The sequence below is a fragment of the Pelophylax lessonae genome (genome assembly GCF_965119305.1).
Source record: "Pelophylax lessonae genome assembly, chromosome: 6".
Taxonomy (NCBI): domain Eukaryota; kingdom Metazoa; phylum Chordata; class Amphibia; order Anura; family Ranidae; genus Pelophylax; species Pelophylax lessonae.
The window spans coordinates 328,701,369-328,724,513 of NC_138773.1; the positions used below are offsets into that span (position 1 = coordinate 328,701,369).

The window sequence follows — 23,145 nt, forward strand, 5'->3', positions numbered from 1 at the left end:
GTTGCCAGCGGTTTAGACATTAATTGCTGTGTGTTGAGATATTTTGAGGGGACAGCAAATTTACACTGTTATACAAGCTGTACACTCACTACTTTACATTGTAGCAAAGTGTCATTTCTTCAGTGTTGTCACATGAAAAGATAGAATAAAATATTTACAAAAGCATGAGGGGTGTACTCACTTTTGTGAGATACTATATATCTGAAAATTGATCAGGGGCACTTACTGGTGACCGTACAAAAGAAAAAAAAATATATTATTATTATTATTATTTTTTTTTTTTTTTATTAATTATATTTATTTATTTATTTACATTTCTTTTTATAACAAACTGTGACCAGAGCTATATAATGTCACTATAGTAGCACTGTACTTCTCTGGGGAAGTCATCATGATTTTTTTTTTTTTTTTTTTTTACACATTATTTTTGCTTATAGCAGTGAATTTCATTGCTATAAGCAAGCACTTTACTGAATTAAATCAATTCATTCAGTTTAATAAAGTTCATTCAGTCAGATAAAGTTCAAGAGTCACTGCACTGCAGACATTTCTTGCTCATATCACTGGTTTCTTTAGGCCTCCTTCACAGTGTCATTTAGCTGTTATGACAGTGCTAGCCCCTGCCATGGTGTAAGCATTGGAAAAATGCACCCAGGATTTGCATTAAGCCAGAGCGCAAAGCTCGATGTGGGTGGGGCACCCTAGTGGAGACACTAAGAACTGCACTTGCTAATTGCCTAAACATTAGGCAGGAGTTTGAAGTCACGTGAAAGACGCAACTCCAGACCTAGACACGAGCAGCAACAAACGCAGTCAACCCTCTAATAACCCGCAGCAAACTTGTTGCACTGTTAACACTAAACACTCGAGAAACTACTACAGCTAGAGAAAACTGCTTCCCAGGTGTGCAGCATTTAGGAACTGGTACCACAGAGCCTGTTCTGGCATCCTGCAATTCCTGTCACGACATGTCCAACTGTTGCTACTGGATACTGGAAATGCACTTCCCCCTATAACTACGTGCTTGCTTTTTCTCCTGGGGCTGCCTCTACATAACTCTCCTGTGATTCCTAGGCTAGGTCTCCGGGAATTGATTCCAGCACATAGGAAACTGGCCACCAGTGATGGGGCCAAACTCAACTTCTCCCACTACCAGAGGTGCAGTCATCCTTGCCAAGTCACCCATTCCCTGGCTGGTTGGCTGCCCTTAGCAATGACACATGCATGGCTGTCCCTACCAACAGCAATATAGCCTACACAAGACACCAACTACATACTGGACTAAAATGTACTGTATATACTTTACCCTACAGCCCCCTTAATGTAAGCCCTGTTCTTTAGATACACCAGGCATGTACCACTTTGAGAGACTTCAGACCAGGCATTTAAAGGAACAGCAACAGTCTTTACTGAAGTAGTGCAAAACATACACAAACAGTTCTATAACAGCTTCACATACTGTATATTACTGTACAGAGATTCTCTAAGTGTTCCTAGAGTAATTATACCTGAATTGCAGTAAAGTCCAATGGCAGTCCTTTAGAGGCAAGAATCAATTAAGGCAATAAATCCAAAAGAGTTAGCAAGTAGTCCCTTAGAGTCCATAATTTGGTAATAATCCACAAAAAGGGTAACCAGTCCATGATGGGTAGCTAAGAATCCACAATGTTCTCAGGTTCCCAGCCCCGCAGGGAACCCTGACTGGGCCCTCCAGATGGGGTCACAGTCCAGCAGCATAATAGCTTATATTTTGGCAGTATTTTAGCAGCAACCTCAGAGGAAGAGATCTCTGGGGCAGTAAGTAGCCCTCATTTGTATTGGATGACCCGCAGGAGGTGGTGGGTCTCAGAAAATTGGTGGGAAAACTTGGGCAACAGCAGTAACCCCTTCATCTCAGATCCATCCACCTAGCAGGTCAACCCCTTGGAATCACCTGCTTACATCCAGATCATTGCCTTTTAGCAGAAAAGACTGGCTTGTCAGTATTCTCCAGGTTTGGTAATCCCAGATCAGGGTCTGGAGCTTGGAGGTTTAAAAAAGTATTGGGTGGGATGGAGCCTTCAATCCTGTGTCCAGGTCTTTCTTGTTGGTAGTGTCCATGTGGAATGAGGACAGACTTCTGGAATCGGTACCCACAATCTGCAGTAAGGGGAATGGACATCTATGCAGTGACTTTCACTGAGATCCCTCATCCCAAGGGATGCCATTTATTCCGAGCTCTGCTACTCCTCCTGGGCACCCAGGATAGCCAAGGCGGGTGTAAGCAGAGAGAGTGAAGGGCAATAAGTGAACATTCATTTGCTGATCATCTTTGCGCTGAATAAAACTAGAAGCAACAGGATTATTGTCACTTTCAGAGTCAGAGCTCTCATTCCCTGGCTGTTGAGCCCAGGGAAGAAGCTGATCAAGCACAGACTATGCTTTATAAGCTTCATTGGGATCCAAAGGGGACATTTGGGGTCTAGTAGCCTATCCTTATAGAGAACTGGTTGTGTATGTAATGCCAGAAGGACCTGCTCTTTCTTGGGTACCCTGCCCCGTGCCCATGATCCTGCAAATAGCACCAGGCACTCTGATATGCCTGGCTGGATATATATATATATATATATATGTATATATATATATATATATATGTGTAGTACCCCGATTGCCAAAGCAATATACACAACAGTACTGACACAGCAAATAGTTTATTAACAGCAAGAAATATACTGTGAAAATAATAATTTTACCAGTCTGTACTATACCCTCTCTCTTCTGCTGGCCAGCTTGTTGGGGCCCAATTCTTATGTTGGCACAATCATGATAATGTCCCTTTAAGCACTGATAAAGGCACTGGCTCTGCCATATTTGCAGGCAACATTGTTCCTCTCTTGTCAAAGTATATTACAGCAGTTTTTGTTTTTTTGCTATTTTGCTGAACCTTAGTGTAGTGGCATTGCTTGGATCTTAGAAGAAGGGATGGACACCTCTGAAGGCTGTCCTGGTGCAAATAAAAAAGTATCACAAACTGTACCCATCTATGTCGCGGCTTCAACACTAATTCTTTCATCCATTTTCTCCTGATCAGAAACCAAGAAATTGCAGAACATTAGAGGAACTCCACTGAAGACAATCTTCATCTCCGACACATCTAAACCAGATGAGCTGAAACAAACTGTGAGAAACTTTCTCAAAGACTGCGAGAGGCAGAAAAATACATCCGTTGTGTTGTCTGCCATGGAATCAGGTTTGTAACCTAATACAGAGGTCAGGGAGGGTTACTGTATAACGACACACATACAATCCTCCAATAGGAGGTTTAATGTTAAGTCGTCATGGAAATCTCTGGACTGTTTGTGCTCCTTCACACAAATCGATGGTTTTCATTCCAGTGACCCGATCTGCCATCAAAAGAATACACAACGCTCATAGACACAGGAAACCGTGTGTGCCATACCAACTACAAGAGCACCTATTCTCAGCCAGGGTTTGGTGGAAGCCTAGCGTTCCTTCAGAAGATGCTAGGGGTTCCATGAGCTCTGGCTAATTGAACTCCCATCTGATAGTGACTGCATAGTTCTGGGGTCAGTTCTACTTGGAAGACCCAGGAAACAATGGGCTAATAATGTTTCCCACTGACCACCAATGTTAGGAACATTCTTCCCACTGACCACCAATGTAAGGAACATTCTTCCCACTGACCACCAATGTAAGGGACATTCTTCCCACTGACCATCAGTGTAAATGACACATTTTAGTGACACCACCAACCCAGGGACATTTTACCACCAACTCAGGGCCATTTTCCTTTTAGTGACACCACTGAATTTGGGGCATTTATTCCTTTTAGTGACACCACTAGTTCAGGACATTTCTCCTTTTTAGTGACACCACTGACTCAGGCACATGTTTTGCTTCACCACTGTTGACACAGTATTTGTGCACCAATCTGGAACTTTTCAGTTTGCTCCAAGACAGCACTCCATTTGGAAGAGGTTCCAGGCCATTGGACCAAGAGAGTTGGGCCAGCTAAGAGAGTCTAGGAGACTAGAGCTGAGAAAACCTGGGGCAAGTCCATGGGGCCAAAGGAATCTGTGAGTCTCAGAAGAGTAAAGGCCCGTACACACGTACCGATTGTCGGCCATAAATATTCGGCCGACGACCGATCGGCCGATTGTAGGCTTGTTAGTATGATGCTTCCAACAGCCGACAGCGCATTTTCGGCCGAACAGAGTCTGTTGTGCAGGCATTAAAATTTTTGTATGCCGCCACATAGAACGGCCGATTGTTCGCCAGTCAGTACAGAATTCGGCCGACAATCAGCAGATTTGCAAGACTGGGCATGCTCAGAGAAGAAAAAAGACACGGAAAGTTAACCATCACATGACATCACTTCTGCAGTCGTCTGTTGTTGGCCGACAAAATTCGTGTGCAGTCTTTTGGCACTTTTCAGCGGACAGGACATCCCTGGACAAAAGACGGCCGATCGGTCGGCCGACGATCGGTACGTGTGTACGGAGCATTAGAGTGCCTGGGGTATCAGGAGAACCTCTACCTAGGGGCTGGGAGTGGTCCCGTGCAGCGAGGTTCTGAAATTAAAGCTTAGTGAGCTTAAGGTCCAGGTGGCCTTGCATTTTTGTTTGGTGTGAAGCTGAAACCTCTGAGTAGGAAACCTGATGTTTTAAGGACTTTCTTTTCTGTTTCCTTTTAATAAAAGTGGGCTACTGGGCTACTGTACAAACACATCTACCCCGAGAGCTAACACCACCCATATCACAATGTATATAATATTTGAGGGTCAGCAGTATGGATCCCATGATGTAGTCCTCGTTTTTATATTTACATGACATACCTTTTTTAATACAGGTCCAGGCTGATAAGGACACATCAGGGTTGATTTACTAAAATTGGAGAATGCAAAATCTGGTGCAGCTGGGCATAGCAGCCAATCAGCTTCAAACTTCAGCTTGCTCAATTAAGCTTTCACAATAAAAACCTGGAAGTTGATTGGTTTTTCTATGCATAGTTGCACCAGATTTTGCACTTTCCAGTTTTAGTAATTCAACCCCACATCAGTCTAGCCTACATCAGTGTTTCTACATCAGTGTTTCTACATCAGTGTTTCTCAACCTTTTTTCAGTCAAGCGCCCTTTAAAATTATGGACAATCTTGAGGCACCCTCCAAAATTATAGAGAGTCTCGAGGCGCCCCATTCTAAAATGTAAAAACGATTCTAATAGTTTTACATAATGCAGCAACATCCACAAATGTAGGACACCCAATCTTAGAGGGGATTTATTCTTCCAAAGCGAATACAATGTTGCAAACTGGTACTGACTAGTATTCCAATGTTTCTCTTCTTCCACAGGAGGGTCAAATAAGAATGATATGCAGGCAACTGACATCCTCCTTATCAACTGATGATGTCATCATTCGTTAGGAGGTTGGCAGCTAGAAGGTTGTAATGGTGCACGATGAATACCGTGGCTTTGTGTAACTAAATGGCAGGTTTCATCAACCCACTGGATTGTATACATATTTGGTGTAATTTTTAGGCATTTTGCAGAAAGAAACCTCAAGGCAACCTAGGCTGCCTGAGCATCCTGGTTGAAAAAGGCTGGTCTACATTTATAGTAATGAGTACGTAGTAATGTCCACTTATCATTTGCAATTTTAGGAATGGCATCCTCCGATGTGGTGGCCGAAGCCGTATTAGATGCAGTGATGGAATTTGTCGGTCATAATTCTCCCAAATCAGTTCTAATGGTGAAACTGATCACTCCGGTTCAGGGAATCGTAGATGATTTCCTCGATGCCATGAAAGTGAAGGCCGGCTCTGCTGCAACAAAACAATCCTCCTCGCTTTCTGGATTTTTTAAATGTAAGTGTCGATATTTTTTTAACGATCATGTTTGGCTTCTGTTAATTGGCTGGTTTTGGAGCAGCCTACAATAGATTGAATCTCATTAGCTGATACTGCACTATGCACTGCCCTATTAAAGGAAGCTGTTTATTTCTGATTGGATGATACAGTCTACACTGTGACTCCATCTTTTAGTCCTTCTTTTCCACATCAGTGTGGTGTGACTCTTCCTACAGAGTCCAGTTACATACATTTGTTTTTTGTCCCCCAAATAGCCTTTGTGAGTTACGTGACAGGAAGTAATAAGGAAGAGGAAGATGAAGATGATTCCATGGTATTTGAGTTCAGAGAAAACATTGAACCGGCTATTATCCAGCTGTGTGCGGAAAGTCAGGACGCCGTGGATAAGACGAAAGTCTGGCTCCGTGATCTGATAATGAAGGAGCAGTACGAGAACATCATCATAGATGACTGGATCCAGGACTTTGATAACAAGGACCATGAGGCTTTGGGTCGGATTCAGAAGACCTATCAAGCTACTGTTATTTTTGACTCACCGAGTTCCACCGTCAAAGTGCTGGGCATGTCCAGGGATGTTCTGGAGGTCAGTAATAAAATCCAAGACATGATAAAGAATGTGCGAGATAAGAAGACGAGAGAGCGGGAAGCGGAGCTGTGCAGAAATCTGGTGGAATGGGGATATCTCAGCGGAAGCAAATTTATTCCCTTTGATAAAATGACAAACATGGAGCTGGAGAAGGCCATGAATGAGGAAAGACAAAGTATACCTATCGATATTAACGGGGTAAAATACACAGCGATTGTAGAACTGAATACGGCAAGAGATCCCAGAGGGAACACCGTGACGCTTCAACGAAACTCTAAACATGGTAATTCTATTGTCCTCATTAAAGTGAACTTGTGAGGACTGAAATAGGGAGCTGCCATTGATGACTTTTGAAGAAGTTGTCCTTGACAGTTCCCTCCTAGTGCAAATCCTCCCCCACCACCCCTCCCTCCACCATATTGTCTTTTCTAGCACAAATTCCCCTCCCAGAATCACCACTCCTAGCACACCTCCCTTAATTTCCCCTCCTAGAAAAATTCTTACCTCCTGCCATCCCCAAATTCCCCCTCCCAACATCCCCCCCCAATCTTCTTGTGGTTCCCCCGCACCTCACATGATACCAGAGTACCCAGGGCAGCCCCCCTCCTGCTCACCCCTTTTCCCAAGCCCTGGGTATGAGATCCCTGTTATGTGTCTGGCGGGATCTCATTCTGTTACTGGAAGGGAGGTAACAGAGGTGGCTGGTGGAGATAGTGCGGCTTGGCACACTGCTCTGAATGCATCACATACAAGTCAATGACTGTAGAGCTTTGGGACAACACTTTATAAAGGAACTCTTAATTACTGCTTAATTACTACATGCAGTGCTAGCTCATCTCTAAGTCAGGAGACTGCCTTAATGTTAGACTGTCCACATGACTGCAGTTCCGGCCTGGCTCTGGGCATTGGTGAGCGGCCCTTCAGACAAAGGTACCCCTAGTGCCTCACCCACATGCTTACAAAAAACTAGAACATATTAGATACTATATGGACAAAAGTTTTTGAACACGTGACCATCACACCTATATGATCTTGTTGACCATAGACAAAAAGCATGGCTATTAATATGGACCCCCCCCCACACACACACACACACCTTTGTGGGTAAATCAGCCTCTACTCTTCTGGGAAGTCTTTCCACAATATTCGGGAGGGTGTTTATGGGAATATGGGAGGTTAGTTACTCATGTTAAAAAGAAGACCCGGATCTCGATTCATCCCAAAGATGTTCAGTAGGGTTGAGGTCATGACATCAGTTTAGGATGTAACTAAGATGTGTTTGATATGCTGCTTACTGGCACTCAAATGCAAAAGCAGTCCAGATGAAGGAGAATAGAGCATGCCATGAACACGGCTCCACAAGAGCCAAGTCATATTCAAACATTTCCCACCAAATCATTCCCAAATGCTTCACACACACACAGATCAGAAGCTGAACATCCATGTAAAGGAGCCCCTAAATATCCATCCCTATTAACCCTTGACCAGAAAGAAAACTTAGATCCATTCCAGAAATGTCCTGAGCTGGGCTGGTCCAAATTCAACAAAATGGCCATCTGACTCGAGGTAGATGCCGACTCCTGAGTCGGCACAGTCTGGCAGATTGCAATAAATGTATGACAGAAGGAGAATTGGTGACGAGTCTGTGTCAGGGGGAGAACACATCACATATACTGTATATTTCAGGTTTGTAATTAGCTGTTTGTTAGAAGTTCTGCTTTAATTTCAGTGACCATTTACATTGCAGAACAAAAGTCTATACCATCATACTGGAAAAAGATGAAGACCAGTAGTATGGATGTTGTACAGCTGGCACCAAGATCCGAAGAGTACATTAAAGTCCAGACAGAGTTTGAAAAGTCATGTCAGATGAATATCATTAAGGTAATTCAATAGACTCTGCCATTTACAATCTATCTATCCATCACCCAAGCATTTATACACCCCCTTATCACCTGAGCATTCTCACACACCTCCTCTCCTCATAAGGTGAACATTCTCATGCACCTCCAGCATCACCTGAGGTTTCTCACAGACCTTCAGCATCACCTAGAAATTCTCCCACAGAGCCCATGTCACAGCTTCCAGACCCATGTATTAGACATTTCATGCTTAAAAGAGGTTACTTTTGGTTTGATCAACAATTTGTCTATTCATTCCTACCATGGACCCACCAGGGCAGGGGGTTGCAGATGAGGATTTTATAAAAATTTAGCACCCTCCTAGTTAAGCTGCTAGGTTTTGTTAGGCAAATTTAGTTTGTTGGCTCTCCTGTAATCAGCAGAGCTGCATGTTATTGCTTTGGGCTGCTCTGAGTTCTACAGGCTGCAGGTTTGACTGCTTCCCCCTGATTTCTGGAGATTTCCAGAACATTGTGGGTGGGAGAGTCAGATAGGCAGTCTGAATATTTATGCAGCTCCAGCCAATCCCTGGGAAGGTGTGCCCAGATAGTGGTTGGACGATGAATAAAAGTCTGGAGTCCCATAGAGCTGGGGTTTTTTCCAAGAGAAAAGGTTCCCGGCTAGGAGGGCTGTCTGTCTTTTTTGGCAATCCTGCTGTGGTCCCAGCCTTTTCATCTTCATCCCAGCTGTGCTCAGCTGGGGGAGGCAGGGGGCCTCTCCAGCCAAAATCCTGTTAGGAGCTGAGGAGGGGTGCCACTGGAGATCTGCTCTGGAAGCTTCACAGAGGAGTCTGTCTGCTGGAGTCAGAGCGGAACACCCGAAGCTTTGGGGAGACTCTGAGTACAGACTAAGGGTGAAGGATCTCAGTGAGAGTCATTCTTATTAACCCCTGCTGCACCGAGTATCAGACTTGCCTGGCCTGGGACAATGCTACCAGTGCTGTCCACTTTGTCCTGCTACCTAAGGGGACTATGTGCTTATCTTTCCTGTTGGGGTTTTTGAGTATCCCACAGCTCCCTGAACCCCACCCAAGTTAACTTGCAATAAACTTTCAAAAGGGCAACCTCCTAGGCTGCTTTTTATTTTCTTTAGCCAGAGGAGTGAAAGTTGTTGTTTCCTTGGCTGTTTCTGCACAAATCTCCCTTGCGGGGGTAGCACTACAATTATAAGACCCCAATCCCACCCCACCCTCCTTAGATTTGTCTTCAGCTCATGCCAAAATCATTTTAACAGCTTAGTGTTAAAAAAATATGGGGTTTTATTTGATCATTTGTTTTTAAAAAAAATACTAGAACATATTTTTGTAGTAAGCAGAAAGTGCTCAAAGCCCTTCACCTCCACCATTGGCTATCCACGTCCAACACCCCCGGTTTCTTCCTATCCCTCGACGCGGAGAAGGCGTTCGATAGGGTGGCCTGGGACTACATGACTGAGACGCTCAGAGCCCTGGGCCTGATGGGCCGGTTCTTGCGGTTTGTCTCGGTCCTGTAGCCCACCCCCTCGGCGCGGGTCCGAGTCAATGGCGCTCTCTCCGACGCCTTCTCCATGTCGAATGGTACGAGACAGGGCTGCCCCTTATCCCCCCTGATCTACATCCTCACCCTAGAACCCCTTCTCCACCAACTCCACAACGACCCAAATATTAAGGGTGTTTCCATAAAGGATAAAACATACAAACTAGCTGCTTACGCGGATGACATTCTCCTCTTCCTTACTGACCCTTTGACTTCCGTCCCTAATCTTCTTTCGGCACTTAAATCCTTTCAAGCTCTTTCTAATCTCAAAATCAACTATTCCAAATCCCGTGCCCTCAACATTTCCCTCCCAACTTTTATCTTGCGGCTCTGCCAGATCAACTTCACCTTTCATTGGACCCCCATGCTATCACCTATCTCGGGGTCCAGCTACCACGCAAACTCTCAGACTTATACACCAAGAACCACTTGACAATCCTACAATCTGTTAAATCGGACCTACAATCGTGGTCCAAGGGACCCTTCTCTTGGATTGGCAGGGTCGCAATAGTGAAGATGAATATTCTTCCCCGTCTACTTTACATCCTACATGCCCTCCCCATCCATGTTCTTCAAGTCCTACCAACGTATCTGTTCGGACTTTATCTGGCGGTCCCAGAAGTCGAGAATCCGGTGGGACACGCTCACTCTCCCCAAAGCAGAAGGGGGGTCGGCTTGCCGCACCTGCTTAAATATCGCTGGGCCTGTCACCTTACCCGGATAATTGATTGGCACGCTCATGCAGGTTCTAAGGACTGGGTGTCTTTGGAGTCTGCAGTATCTGCCATCCCCACGCATCATCTCCCATGGGTGACGCCATCCAGGACTCCACGATCAATTTTGGCTCACCCCGTTACGGGTGCAACCCTGCGCCTTTTTCATACGATACGCAGCAAACTGGATCTTTCTCCAAAACTTAGTCCACTACTACCCCTATGCGCTTCCCCGGAGTTCCCACCCGATCTCCCTTTTGTCCCACTCACGGGGCCAACTATAGACATGCCCTTTCAAGCGTGTCACTTCTTTGTCGACGCTCGCCCTCTCACACACCAAGCCCTTCACCTCAAATACCCGTCCATTGACATTCCGTTCTACAGCTTTTTACAGATTAGACACTTCCTACACAGCGCACAGCCGGTAGCGGACTGGACCTGCTCTCTTACTTCCTTCGAAAGACTCTGTGAGGCGCCGGGGCCACATCGCCATCTTATATCAATACTATACACTATGCTCTTTCCGACTGCCCACGCACACATGGAGGCACTTAGGTCTAGGTGGGAGAGAGACCTTGGCAGGGACTTCTCTGAGGACGACTGGACGAAAGTTCACTACCACATGCGTAAGGGATCCCTGAATGTCCTTGCTCAAGAGACTGGGTACAATCTCTATGCTAAGTGGTACAGAACTCCTGAATTATTACACAAGTTCTCGGCAGCCAACTCTCCTACTTGTTGGAGATGTGGCCAACACCCGGGCTCCCTTTTGCATGTATGGTGGGAATGCCCTGTCGTCCAGCCATTCTGGAAGGAGGTACACTCTCTGATTCCCCGTATTACCACCTACACTCCCGAATTCACTCCAGCGCAATACTTGCTTCATCACACGTCCTTACCCTACTCCAGTCCCTCACACTGCACCTCATTAATGCAGCCAGGATGTGTGTGCCTTGTCACTGGCGTTCTACCTCCCCCCCCACAGTTGCAGAATGGCTGAAGAGGGTTCAGAGGGTGGCAGAAATGGAGGACACTATTGCACAGGCTAAGGATACCCACCACAAATATTACACGACCTGGGCTTCCTGGATACACTTTACAACTCTTCCTGACTTTCAGATCCTGACCACTGCATCCTAGATGCTAGCTAAGATCTGCCGGATGCGGGATGCTTCAGACACCTTTCCCTCATCTACCAATGATTAAATTTTCAGTCGAGTCCCTCTCACCGATACCACGGGCCTCATGCCCCCCATCTGAGCCTCTCTTCCCTCACTCTCCCTTTCTTCTCTCTTTCTTCCTATCTAACGTCCACTCCTCTTGTTTTTTCCCCCAACCTCCCTCCCCCTCTTTCCCCTCCCCCCCCCCCACCCTGATGCTCCCCTGTTCCCCCCAAGCCACAAACCCGACCCCGCCCACGGGCTGGAATGCTTACCTCCACTGATCCCCTCTGTGGGTTTCTTCGGAATTGCCCACCCCAAGACGGCCTACACACTCTTGATGGTTGCCCCCTTTGCCCGGATACAGTGTGTTCCCCCTTGGGGGTGTCCGGACATGGGGGAGCCACCGCTGCCCTTGAAGGTGCCTTATCCGTTGCACACCCAACCGTGGTGGAGGTCGCAACGGTTTTTTGCTTACGTGTTCTCCCCACGGCCCTGCACCAAGAGTATGGGGACCAAGATTGTCCTCACCTTACTAAACGGTTTACACTGCCTGACTTGTGATGATCTTGTATACTCCTGTACTTCACTTTATGATTGTGTCGTGGTTTGTTCACTCAACCCGGTTCACTGTGCGTACTGTTGCTGTTTCCCTTGTTTTTTTATGCACTTTGTACTGCCTAAAAGTGATGTTCACTTGTTATGTCATTCATTTTACCTTAATAAAATGTTTTGAAAAAAAATAAATAAATAATAAAATATTGTTACAAACTTTAAAAAAAAAGAAAGTGCTCTCCATGTTCCAGCACTGGTCCATCCTCAGACTAAATGACACCCAGCCTTATTCAACCCAGTTCCTGTGATTTCAGGGCATCAAGGATATGTCTTTCAGGGGTGTGTCATGAAACCGCTATGGACTCATAGGAGAATGCCGTAGAGAGCCACCTTATTACATGGCACCATTCACAGAAACAATCACTTGAGTTATAGGTTGGGAGTTAAACTGGAATTGTGCTTTGGCCTACTTTCTGCAAAGAATCAATTCACAAAGTGGTGAAAAAATAATCTTTGCTCCCAACCAGAACTGATGTCCATCTGTCCTTTGTCCAGGCTTTGAAATATAAAGTTCATATACTTAATCATTAAACTGACCATAAACATTGTTGCATACATTAATTTGATTTATTTTCTCCCAAGGTTAGTCTTTTTTCCATCATCAGTGAGACCTCACATTTCTATTATTAAATAGTTGTCAACTTTTGTACCCCTGTCATATCATCCTTCTTACTGGGCAGATCCCAGAACTGCACCCCATATTTGAGGGATGTCATGTAATATAAACAAGGGCAATTCTTTATTTAATTGCTGAAATAACTCTAACAGGTTTTGGAGCGTAAGAAATGGGAATGGAGGGTAAAGGTCCATGAGAGTCCCTTTAAGTGCAAGAGTTTAGTCTAAATGCAAAATCTGGTGCAGCTGTGCATAGCAGCCAATCAGCTTCTAACTTCAGCTTGTTCAGTTTAGCTTTGACAATAAAACCTGGAAGCTGATTGGTTTGTATGCAGAGCTGCACCAAATTTTGCACTCCAGTATTAGTAAATAACCACCATTGGTCCCATTACATAATGTGAGCAGCACCTAACTGGTATTTTTTACATTTTCTATGAATGATGTGGCCGGTATATTCTTTTTTCACAGATTGAGAGAATACAAAACAAACACCTCTGGTTTAACTACGAGATTAAGAAGAACAGCATTGAAGAGAAGAACAAGATCGAAAGCGAGAGGTTACTTTTCCACGGGACAGACGCCAAAACGATCGACCATGTGAATAATAACGGATTCAACAGGAGCTATGCTGGAAAGAATGGTAAGCTATGCTACATTATAGAGTCGAATACAAAGTTGCAATTTGATAGCAGCATTTCCCCCTAGAGATGAGCCATTGGTTTGGTCTGGATTTCAGCTGTTCAAGGAACTCAATTGGGTGTTCGACTGAGACAAATCACTGGCTGCAGTAATATGAAAGATGTTAAATGCGATCTCTTTGTGGCCTACACAGAGAAGAGTCAAGACTAGATCTTAACCTTTACTGGGATAGTCCCCTACCCCAAAGTTTCTCAACCAGGGTACCGTGATACCCCAGGGTGCCTTCTGGGCTCTTTAGGGGTGCGGTGTCGCGCTGCCTCCTATATTTTTGCACAGTGCCATGCATTTTGATGGTGCAGACAGACAGGTGAGGACTGTGTTGGTAAAGTAGGGGCGTGAGGACCCTGATTTAAAAAGGGGGGGGGAATCTGAGCGATCCGGTGTGAAGGGGGAGTTAAGAACTCTGATTTAAAATACTCAAAAGAAACCGCACTTCTGAAACAATCTGTGTTATAAAATAAGAATCTGATAGCACATTACGAGATATTTAACATAGTTCCGATATTCATATATAAACTATGCTGCGCTACCTAAAGAGGAGTTCTGCCCCCCCCCCCAAAAAAAAAATTAAAAGTCAGCAGTTACAAATACTGTGGCTGCTGAGTTTTACTATTAGGGCACTTACTTGTCCAGGCATCCAGCGTTATTCTTGAATCAGCTCTCGGGTGCTGGTGCCGCCATCGTGGTTAAGGGAAACAGGCAGTAAACAACCCATTTCCTACTGCACATGCGTGAAACGATCTGCATTTTGTAAATGGGCCGGCTGTGGGGGGGGGGGGAGGGGGGCCGAACTTACAGCTTACTTTCTCTGCGGTGAACTGAGCAAGAAGTGGGAGCGGTTTTGGTTTTGACAGGTACCCGCTCCCCCTCCCCCCCTAAAAGTGCCAAATGTAGCAGTGGAGGGGGGGGGGGGGAGAAAGACAAGTGGAGCTTCCCCTTTTGGGTAAAGCTCTTCTTTAAATGAACACAATCCTACACCATACCTAATAAAACAAACAAAATAATGGTGATTCCAAAAATTCAGACGTCATGCAATAGTTCATAAAATATCACTTATATCAAACAAGTCCATACAAGAAGCCTGAAAGACGTAATTTCTGATGAAATGCATCGGACGGTGCTACGTGACATAATCATGTTCCCGCAAGTGTCCCCAGAAGTGTGTTACAGTTATCCAGGATTGCTTTACAGACAGCGCTGTTATTCCATACACTTGTAAGTGCATTTAGGTTGTTTCAATAAAAGAGTTTATCGGGTTTTATACTATGTGGAGCGCTTGGTCTCTTCTCTTTATCTTTTTTTTAAAGGTATTTTTATTGAAAAATGAAGATGTTTAAGTACAAAACATCGCCTTTGGGCATTCCCCGGCTAATACATAAAACAGAGAACTACTAATAACACCTCCTATTATAGAACCCCCCAAAAAAAAGGAGGAAAGAAGCAACACAACTTCCATACACCTCGCTCTGTCATCCTCTTATAAAATCACTTCAAGGGTTGATGAAGTATAAGGAGATTCCTGTTCCCTCTTAACCATCAGGATAATGTATCTGTAGAATATGAACTCGTGTTTAGAATCCTACCTGAACAAATATAATGTGAGTCCCTGCAGAGGAATACATTTGTTCATATAATAAACTAAACCTTATGAGGGCTTCTGATCATCTGTTGTAACACAACAGATAGATGGGTATGCTGGCGCTCCCAAGATAAATGACAGATAGGCACTTTGGAATCACACTTGGAGAATGGTCCCAGTAAAAATGTCAAATTTATTAAAACGGTGTAAAACACTGTAGACAGCAGGGGGCATCCAGCAGTGAGGCAATACCTTTAAAACGGTCCCAGGGATCGGGTGAAGACCCCTGTCCAGGTGTTAGAGGGGCAGCAGCAGCGCTGAAGCCGTGAGGGTGGAATCCCCTAGGGGCGATGGGAGTAGGAGAGGAGAATCGGAAATTGGCTAAGGCCTTAGAGTTGGTTGCCTCTTTGGGAACAGATGTCCAGTCCTTCTCTGAATCTTGCCTCTTCATTAAGTGGCGGCAGGTCTTGGATCAAAACCTCATTAGGTTTGAAGATTGTATGGTACAGAAAAAATTACAGAAATTTGAACGAGATCTGAAGGACTACAATGAGGGTAAGGTCTTCAATTGGTCTCGTCGACCAGGTTGGCCTCGTCCACCAGTAGGTCCTGGACTTATCCCTAAGGGTACCTCCGGGAACTCCAACTTAGCAAGAAGACGGCAAAGGGGCAACCCCAACCAGTCTTGTAGGAACCCTAAATCAGCTCCCAGCAAACAGGCGAAATGTATGCTACCAGGGGAGAACAATGGCCCCCCCAGGGACAAGCATAGCCATAAAAATCAAAAAAGTCAAAAGAGGAAAAATAAAACAACACCTAAGCATGCAAAGAAACAGCCCTACGCCCCCGCACACAGCGAGGTGCAAACTCTACCTCCTTCATCTAGAAGTGGTGTTCCCTTTGTTCTTCTTCTTCCCTTTCAGCTCATTCAGTTACTTCCACAATACCCAACGAATCTTTGGACAGTACCACACGCCCACCATTCCATCTCCCGTTGTCCAATTCTTTTGGTCCATTGGACGGTGACCACCCCGTGGTGATACACACTCCCACTGAACCCATTGAGCATTCTACCCCTTCCCCTTTTTTAGGACTACCCCCCACCTGCCCACCCGAAAAAAGAAAACTTCAAGAGGTAGACGTGGGGTCGCAAACGAAGAGAGCAGGTACAAAAAAGACAGAAAAGAGGTTTGGATTTTGATTTTGGTTTGATTTGTTGTAACACCACAATCAAAATCTACAATTTGTCCTCCCATCATTTGACTGAGGCTGAACTCTCTTTATTGTCCAAAGGTCTGAGTTTTTCCTCTAATGTTAGGGCCAACAAGTTTCATATCTTTAAAGACCTTAACCTTTTCATTAGGAATTTGACAGTTCAGCGGCACTATATACAGCCTATCACGGCCATCGCTCCATCTACAGTATCATCTCATAGTATCCCCCCTTCCGACACAAGCCCTCCCATTGACACCCTGGACCCTGGATGTTTACAGGACCTTTGGGACCTTTGGGAGGAAGGGCACATTGATAGCCAGCCCCTTGAGGCCTGCTTCGACTCATACCTCCTTTCGTCCACGGTCATCCTTCTATCCTTCTCAGTCAAGAGGTCCTTTCCTGGAGGCTTATTACCACGTAGTATACAAGGGACTCATCAATATGTGTGATAACACCACCACACAGAGGCCAAATCTGTCACCTGCTGAATTGAGGGCCCTTACAGCATTAAAAGAGAATGGTAACATTGTCATCAAGCAGGCAGACAAGGGCGGGAGCATTGTGGTGCAGGATCGGACTACTTACATCAATGAGTCATTACGACTCCTATCCGACACTTACACTGTTCTCCCTCATGACCCTCTCCCAGAGTTTCAGTTGGCCCTTGGGGAGATAGTACAGGCGGCTGTTAGGGCGGAGGTGCTCTCCAAGAGAGAGTGTCAGTTCCTTCTCCCTCCAGTGTGCAGCACGCCCTACTTTTACCATCTCCCCAAGGTCCACAAATGCCTGGTCGACCCTCCAGGGAGGCCCATAGTGGCCGGCACCAACAGTTTCACCAGTGGCTTTTCCGAGTATATCGATTGGTTCTTCAACCCATTGTGCAACAGCTACCATCCTACATTCGAGACTCGGGCCACGTGTTGGACATACTCAGGAATTATTCCTGGGAAAATTGGTACCACTGGGCCTCCCTGGACGTGTGCTCGCTGTACACGTCTATCCCTCATGACGTTGGCATCCGAGCCCTCCATCACTTCCTCACCAGGGATGGACAACTGAACTCCCGTCAGTCATCTTTTTTGGCAGAGGGCACACGCTTTTGTTTGGAACATAACTATTTTTCTTTTCTGGACAAATTTTACCTGCAAACCCAAGGCACTGCTATGGGTGCAAGTTTTGCACCCTGCTATGCCAATCTCACTATGGGTTTTTGGGAGGAGCTCCATATCTTGCTCAACAATCCTTTTTCTAAAAATTTAGTTTACTACGGCCGTTACATAGATGACGTGCTGATCATTTGGGACGGTGATTTGGATATTTTCCAGGCCTTTGTGGATTATTGCAACAGCAATACTTTTGGCCTGACCTTCACGCATGTTATAGACCCTGTGCGCCTGGTCTTCCTAGATTTGGGGCTCACTCATGCCGATGGCGGGATAGTGACTCTAAATCACTCCAAGCTGGTGGCTGGCAACTCCTACCTACATTTTGGGAGCTGCCACCATCCCTCTTGGAAGAAAAACATTCCCAAGGGTCAGTTCCTGAGGCTCCGCAGGAACTGTTCCCGGTTGGAGGACTATGAGGCCCAGGGTCAACTCATGAAGGAGAAGTTTTTAGAAAAAGGTTTCCCTTAGGATCTGATACATAAAGCCTTCATAAGCTGTATGGATTTACCTCCCTCTGGCCGTTCGGGGGTCAGTTCTTCAGGGGCTAAAGTCACTCACCAAGCCAGATTCATTACCGGTTTTAACAATAACCACAAACAGATCACTCACATTATAAAGAAACACTGTTCCATCCTACGGTCTGATCCCAGACTAGGTCCCCACCTCCCTTTGGCCCCTCAGGTTGTCTATAGGAGGGCACGTACTATTAAGAACAACATTGCCCCCAGTAAAGTCAATAGCCATATGAAGGAGAGGTCAATGGACATTAGGTCCTACTTTGATGATAGAGTGGGCACCTTCCAATGTAAAAAGAGAAGCTGCCTCACTTGTCAATTCATCAACCATGGCCGCAATTCTTTCAGTGATACACTGGGCAACCTCTATTCCATCCGTCAGTTTATCACGTGTTCCACTGATTTTGTGGTTTATGTTTTGCGTTGTCTCTACGTGGGCCGCACCATCCGCCATCTACGTACACGGATAGGCGAGCATCGTAGGGCCATTGCTCAACGACTGAACACCAAGAATGGTAAAGTGCCCCACAGTGTCCCTCGACACTTTGCCACCCATCATAAAGGAAATGTGAAAGATCTGAAGGTTTGGGCCATTGAATTTGTCCCTAAGGGTACTCTTACCACCAATGAACGTCTCTCCTTGCTTTGCAAGAGAGAGACGTTCTGGATAAACAAGCTTGACACACTTTCCCCTCATGGGTTAAACGAGGAATTGGACTTTTATTCCATGGTGTAAAGGTCATATGTTCCACTTTTCCTCCTTCCCCCCCCTTTCCCCTTTTTTCCCACCCTTTTTTCCCACCCTTTTTCCCCCCCCCCTCCCCTTTTTTCCCCATTTCTATTTTCCCTCACACACACATATATATTTTTTTATTTAACTTTTTCCTACATTCACTCATCCATTACACATCTCCATTGGGCCTATTATCATTATTTCATATTCATTAGCATTCATTTTCCATCTATTTATTTTATTATTTGATTTTATCACTCAGTCTTCATATACATTTCATGATCATCATCCAATCTGTTACTTTGTATTTTTGTATTTTTGTATCTTTGTATTTGTGCATCCCTATTTTGTCGGTATTTTGTTCACAACCAGTGGCTAGATGGTGGAGCCAGGGATTGGGTGGTAATGCCTCTTTATTTCCCTCCCTTTCTTTTTATATAAATTCCCCTTTTTCACAGCCACTGGAGATCTGATGAAGGGCACAGCCCGAAACATGTAATCCTCCCTTGTGGCTACTAGTTTCCTCACTGCGAGGCAGCTCGCACTGTTGTGCGGAGCGTTCGGTTCAGCAAGGCTGCCTCCCCCACATTGATCATCGGGTACGAGGCTCGGCTTGAAGCGCTGTATGGGCTCCTGTGACTCGACCGTCAGCGGCCGATGGCGTCATCCCCCAGCACCGCCTCAGCCGCCGGAAGCTAGGAGTCGATGCAGCTGTGCTGCGGGACAGCTTGCGGCAGGACCGGGACACGGGGGTCGAGCCTCTCCCCCCTTCCCCCCTCCTACTCCCATCGCCCCTAGGGGATTCCACCCTCACGGCTTCAGCACTGCTGCTGCCCCTCTAACACCTGGACAGGCATATTCACCCGATCCCTGGGACCATTTTAAAGGTATTGCCTAACTGCTGGATGCCCCCTGCTGTCTACAGTGTTTTACACCGTTTTAATAAATTTGACATTTTTACTGTGACCATTCTCCAAGAAGTGTGATTCCAAAGTGCCTATCTGTCATTTATCTTGGGAGCGCCAGTATACCCATCTATCTGTTGTGTTACATGTCTCTCAGTCAGGATCTGGGCATGGGTCGGCTGCAACTCTGACATGACTAACTGTTTTTTGGCATTAATCCGTCCATCCCACATAATTCACACACACTTTGGGATCTCTGAACATCTGTTTTTCAGCGCCAGGATTTGCTTGTTTGTGTTTGATCATCTGTTGTACATTCCGAATCCGTCCACAAAGTGCCAGACCTTCTCAAATTTCCTAGGGCAACCCCAGGACAAATACGTATCTTTGTATTGGGGTACAACCTTATTGATTAAACGCTTCCAGAAGGGCAGATTAGGGGCTGTGTCTGATTTCCACTTGAGCACTATTGCCTTTCTGGCAAAAAATAATAGGAGACCCAAGAGAGTATGCATTGTCCTACTAACGGCTGGAGAGGCAACTAACCCCAAGAGGCAAACACCAAATTTTACAGGGGGTTGTATAGTAGTTAGGGTAGATATAAACTGGGTCACTTCCCACCAGTAGCTACTAATCTGAGGGCACTCCCAAAAGATACGGGCAAATCCAGCAGGGTCACTAGAGCATCTCCAACAGCAAGAAGAGGAATTAGGGTATATACGATGTAGTCGCTGTGGTGTAAAATAAATTATGTGCACTATTTTAAATTGGATCAGCCGGTTTTTAGTCAATATTAGTGCTTGAAATGGGCTGTCCCAGAGATCTTCCCAGTCTTCATTGTCCAAGTCCTCCGAGCGCCACACAGTTAGCAGGGCATCTAATTGGAGGGAAGTAGTCTCTTCTCTTTAACTAACATGCACTCATGTATTGAGAGATGACTGGACAGGATTGCTTAAGGTCCTCACTGGGAGACGACAGTGATTTTAACTAGCGGCTGCTATAATAATCATAAGAGAATCCAGCCGGCTGGCTGTACCCAAGTTAGTAGATCAATCAACTTGGTACATTCAGCCTGCGCATTAACGGTTCGAATCTTGGCCAGATCCTGCTGAACCGGCCGAGAGTCGAACCGTGTATGGCCAGCCTTAGCTCCGCTTTTCCAGGATGCACTGGGAAACCAGCAAGCGAAACAGAAAGACGTCATCATCAGTCACTTCCGGTTCATGTGTATATATTCTGGGAGTGTCTGGTGCAGACATCACATCTGGTGTGCAGTGTGGAGCAGCAGAAAGGTGAGCGGGGTCCGGACTGGAGCAACTAGCAGATGGCACACATGGTGAGCAGCATTGGAATAATATAGCAGAAAGTGAGGGGGGACCAGTGAGAGAGGACTGAGTGACAGAGGATCAGCAGAGCTGGGGGACCAGAGTAGGAGAAACAGATGTCACATGTAGTGAGCAGCAAAGTAGCAATATAGCAGAGAGAGAGAGAGGAGGATCAGCAGAGCCAGGGGTTATTACTAAGAAGGGGATCAGAAGAGCTGGAGATACTACTGATCCAGGGATCTGCTGAACAAAGGTACTAATGAGCTGGGGATTTGCTGGACGGTGGTAAGCTGAATGGGGGTAATAATGAGCTGGGGGTATTACTGAGTTGAGGGTACTACTGAGCCCCTTAAAAACAAACAGAAAATCATCACACAAATAGGGCATTTGCCAAGCTTCAATAAAGCTTCAAAAAGGTATCACAGAAGCATCAAAAACACATGTTGAAGCGATAGGCACTTTAATGTGTGTTAAATTTGAAGCAAGTGTAAATGAGCCCTAAAGGTAGCAGAGGGAATTTCTGATGACGGCTCGATGTTCATAGATAATACTCTCACCAGATGTAACAATTCTTTCTTTCTTTTACAGATGTAAGGATCGGAAGAGGGACGTACTTTGCTGTTGAAGCAATTTATTCCTCAGATGACGCATACTCCACACCTGACCAATCCAGCGGCTACAAACACATGTACCTGGCCCGGGTCCTCACCGGCATCTTCTGTAAGGGAGCCCCAGATCTGATTGTCCCTCCATCCAAGAATAAAGCAAACCCCACTGACCTGTATGACAGCGTAGCCGATGACACTACGAATCCCACCGTGTTTGCCATATTTAATGATGTCCAGGCCTACCCTGAGTACCTCATCACCTTCAGCAAGTGACCGAGCAAAGAATAGCAAGTTACCAATGAGATTGGCTTAAAGTGATAGGTTTTCTTGATAGGGCATCCCCATTCCAAACCAATGATATTCCCCCTTCCTGCATTCTCCCACAGCTCTATACATCTGCTGGAGGCCTCAGTACTTCCAGGTATGGGGGAGCATGTGACCTTCACCTTTACTCCCAAGATCCAATATTCCGGCTTGGATGGCCAATCACCAGTCCCAAGCACTGTAACATGGGGGAAGGGAGGTTGCCTATTGCAAAATGACGGCCGGGTGGGGTTTTCATCGTTTCGGGTTGACATCATTTGACGTCCTCCCGGAACCCATCTCAGTGTACCTACCCTCTGCCCATACCATGTGACTGCTGTGACCAATCACAGCAGATCACATGACAATTTTAAACAATGGATGGCTTCCTTTCATGCCATTCATTGTGTACGATTGTGTTGCTAGCTGTGATTGCTCACAGTGATCACATGGTACAGACAGGGCCAATCACAGCCCATCTGTACAATGTGATTAGCTGTGGTCAACCACAGCTAACCAAAACAAGACGCACTGAATGAATCAGTTTCATTCACTAAAAATGGTTACTTATACCAATGCAATTCACTGCTATAAGCAATCATAATGTGTAAAAATAAAATCCTGATCACTTCCCCAGAGTAGTACAGAGTTACTATAGTAACACTATGTTGCTCTGCTCACAGTGTGTTAAAAAAAATCGTAGTGCGCATGCATGAGGCTTCCGGAGCGGACATGTTCTGACGGAGCTCCGCTCGCCGCCGGATTTCCCAGCAAATAATCAGCGATCCGGGCACTGTCAGCACGATCCCCAGCGGGGGATAACAGCATGCAGTGGGGCCAGTAAAGAGGAATCCACTATGCTCCAACAATACTGCCCGATTAGAGCACCCATTGTCAGCTGTACACCAGCCCTCCTCTCCCAAGATGGCGTTCGGCCAGAAGGGAAAGGGACATGTGGCTCAGCCATCACACAGCCCGGTCTCCCTTTACTCTGCAGCTGCCTCCCTGAGTGCCTCATCCGCTCCACAAGTGAGTCAAATCCCTGACCCATTCTCCTCCCAGTCTCAGAATGAGATGACACCGCTGCATAGAGGTGAGCTCCCTCAGTTTTCTCCCACCTCTGCTTA

At 45.8% G+C, this 23,145-nt stretch overlaps 1 protein-coding gene across 1 annotated transcript in view; it reads left to right on the forward strand.

The window, feature by feature from the left end:
• LOC309558759 (protein mono-ADP-ribosyltransferase PARP14-like) overlaps positions 1 to 22,234 on the forward strand; it is a 106,945-nt gene extending 84,711 nt beyond the window's left edge. The window contains exons 11-16 of the mRNA XM_082261807.1: positions 3,071 to 3,229; positions 5,660 to 5,863; positions 6,121 to 6,735; positions 8,200 to 8,336; positions 13,439 to 13,610; positions 21,696 to 22,234. Coding sequence (XP_082117933.1) covers positions 3,071 to 3,229; positions 5,660 to 5,863; positions 6,121 to 6,735; positions 8,200 to 8,336; positions 13,439 to 13,610; positions 21,696 to 21,988 — 1,580 coding nt within the window. The 3' untranslated portion in view covers positions 21,989 to 22,234. The remainder of the gene's footprint in view (positions 1 to 3,070; positions 3,230 to 5,659; positions 5,864 to 6,120; positions 6,736 to 8,199; positions 8,337 to 13,438; positions 13,611 to 21,695) is intronic.
• The last annotated feature ends 911 nt before the right edge of the window (positions 22,235 to 23,145 follow it).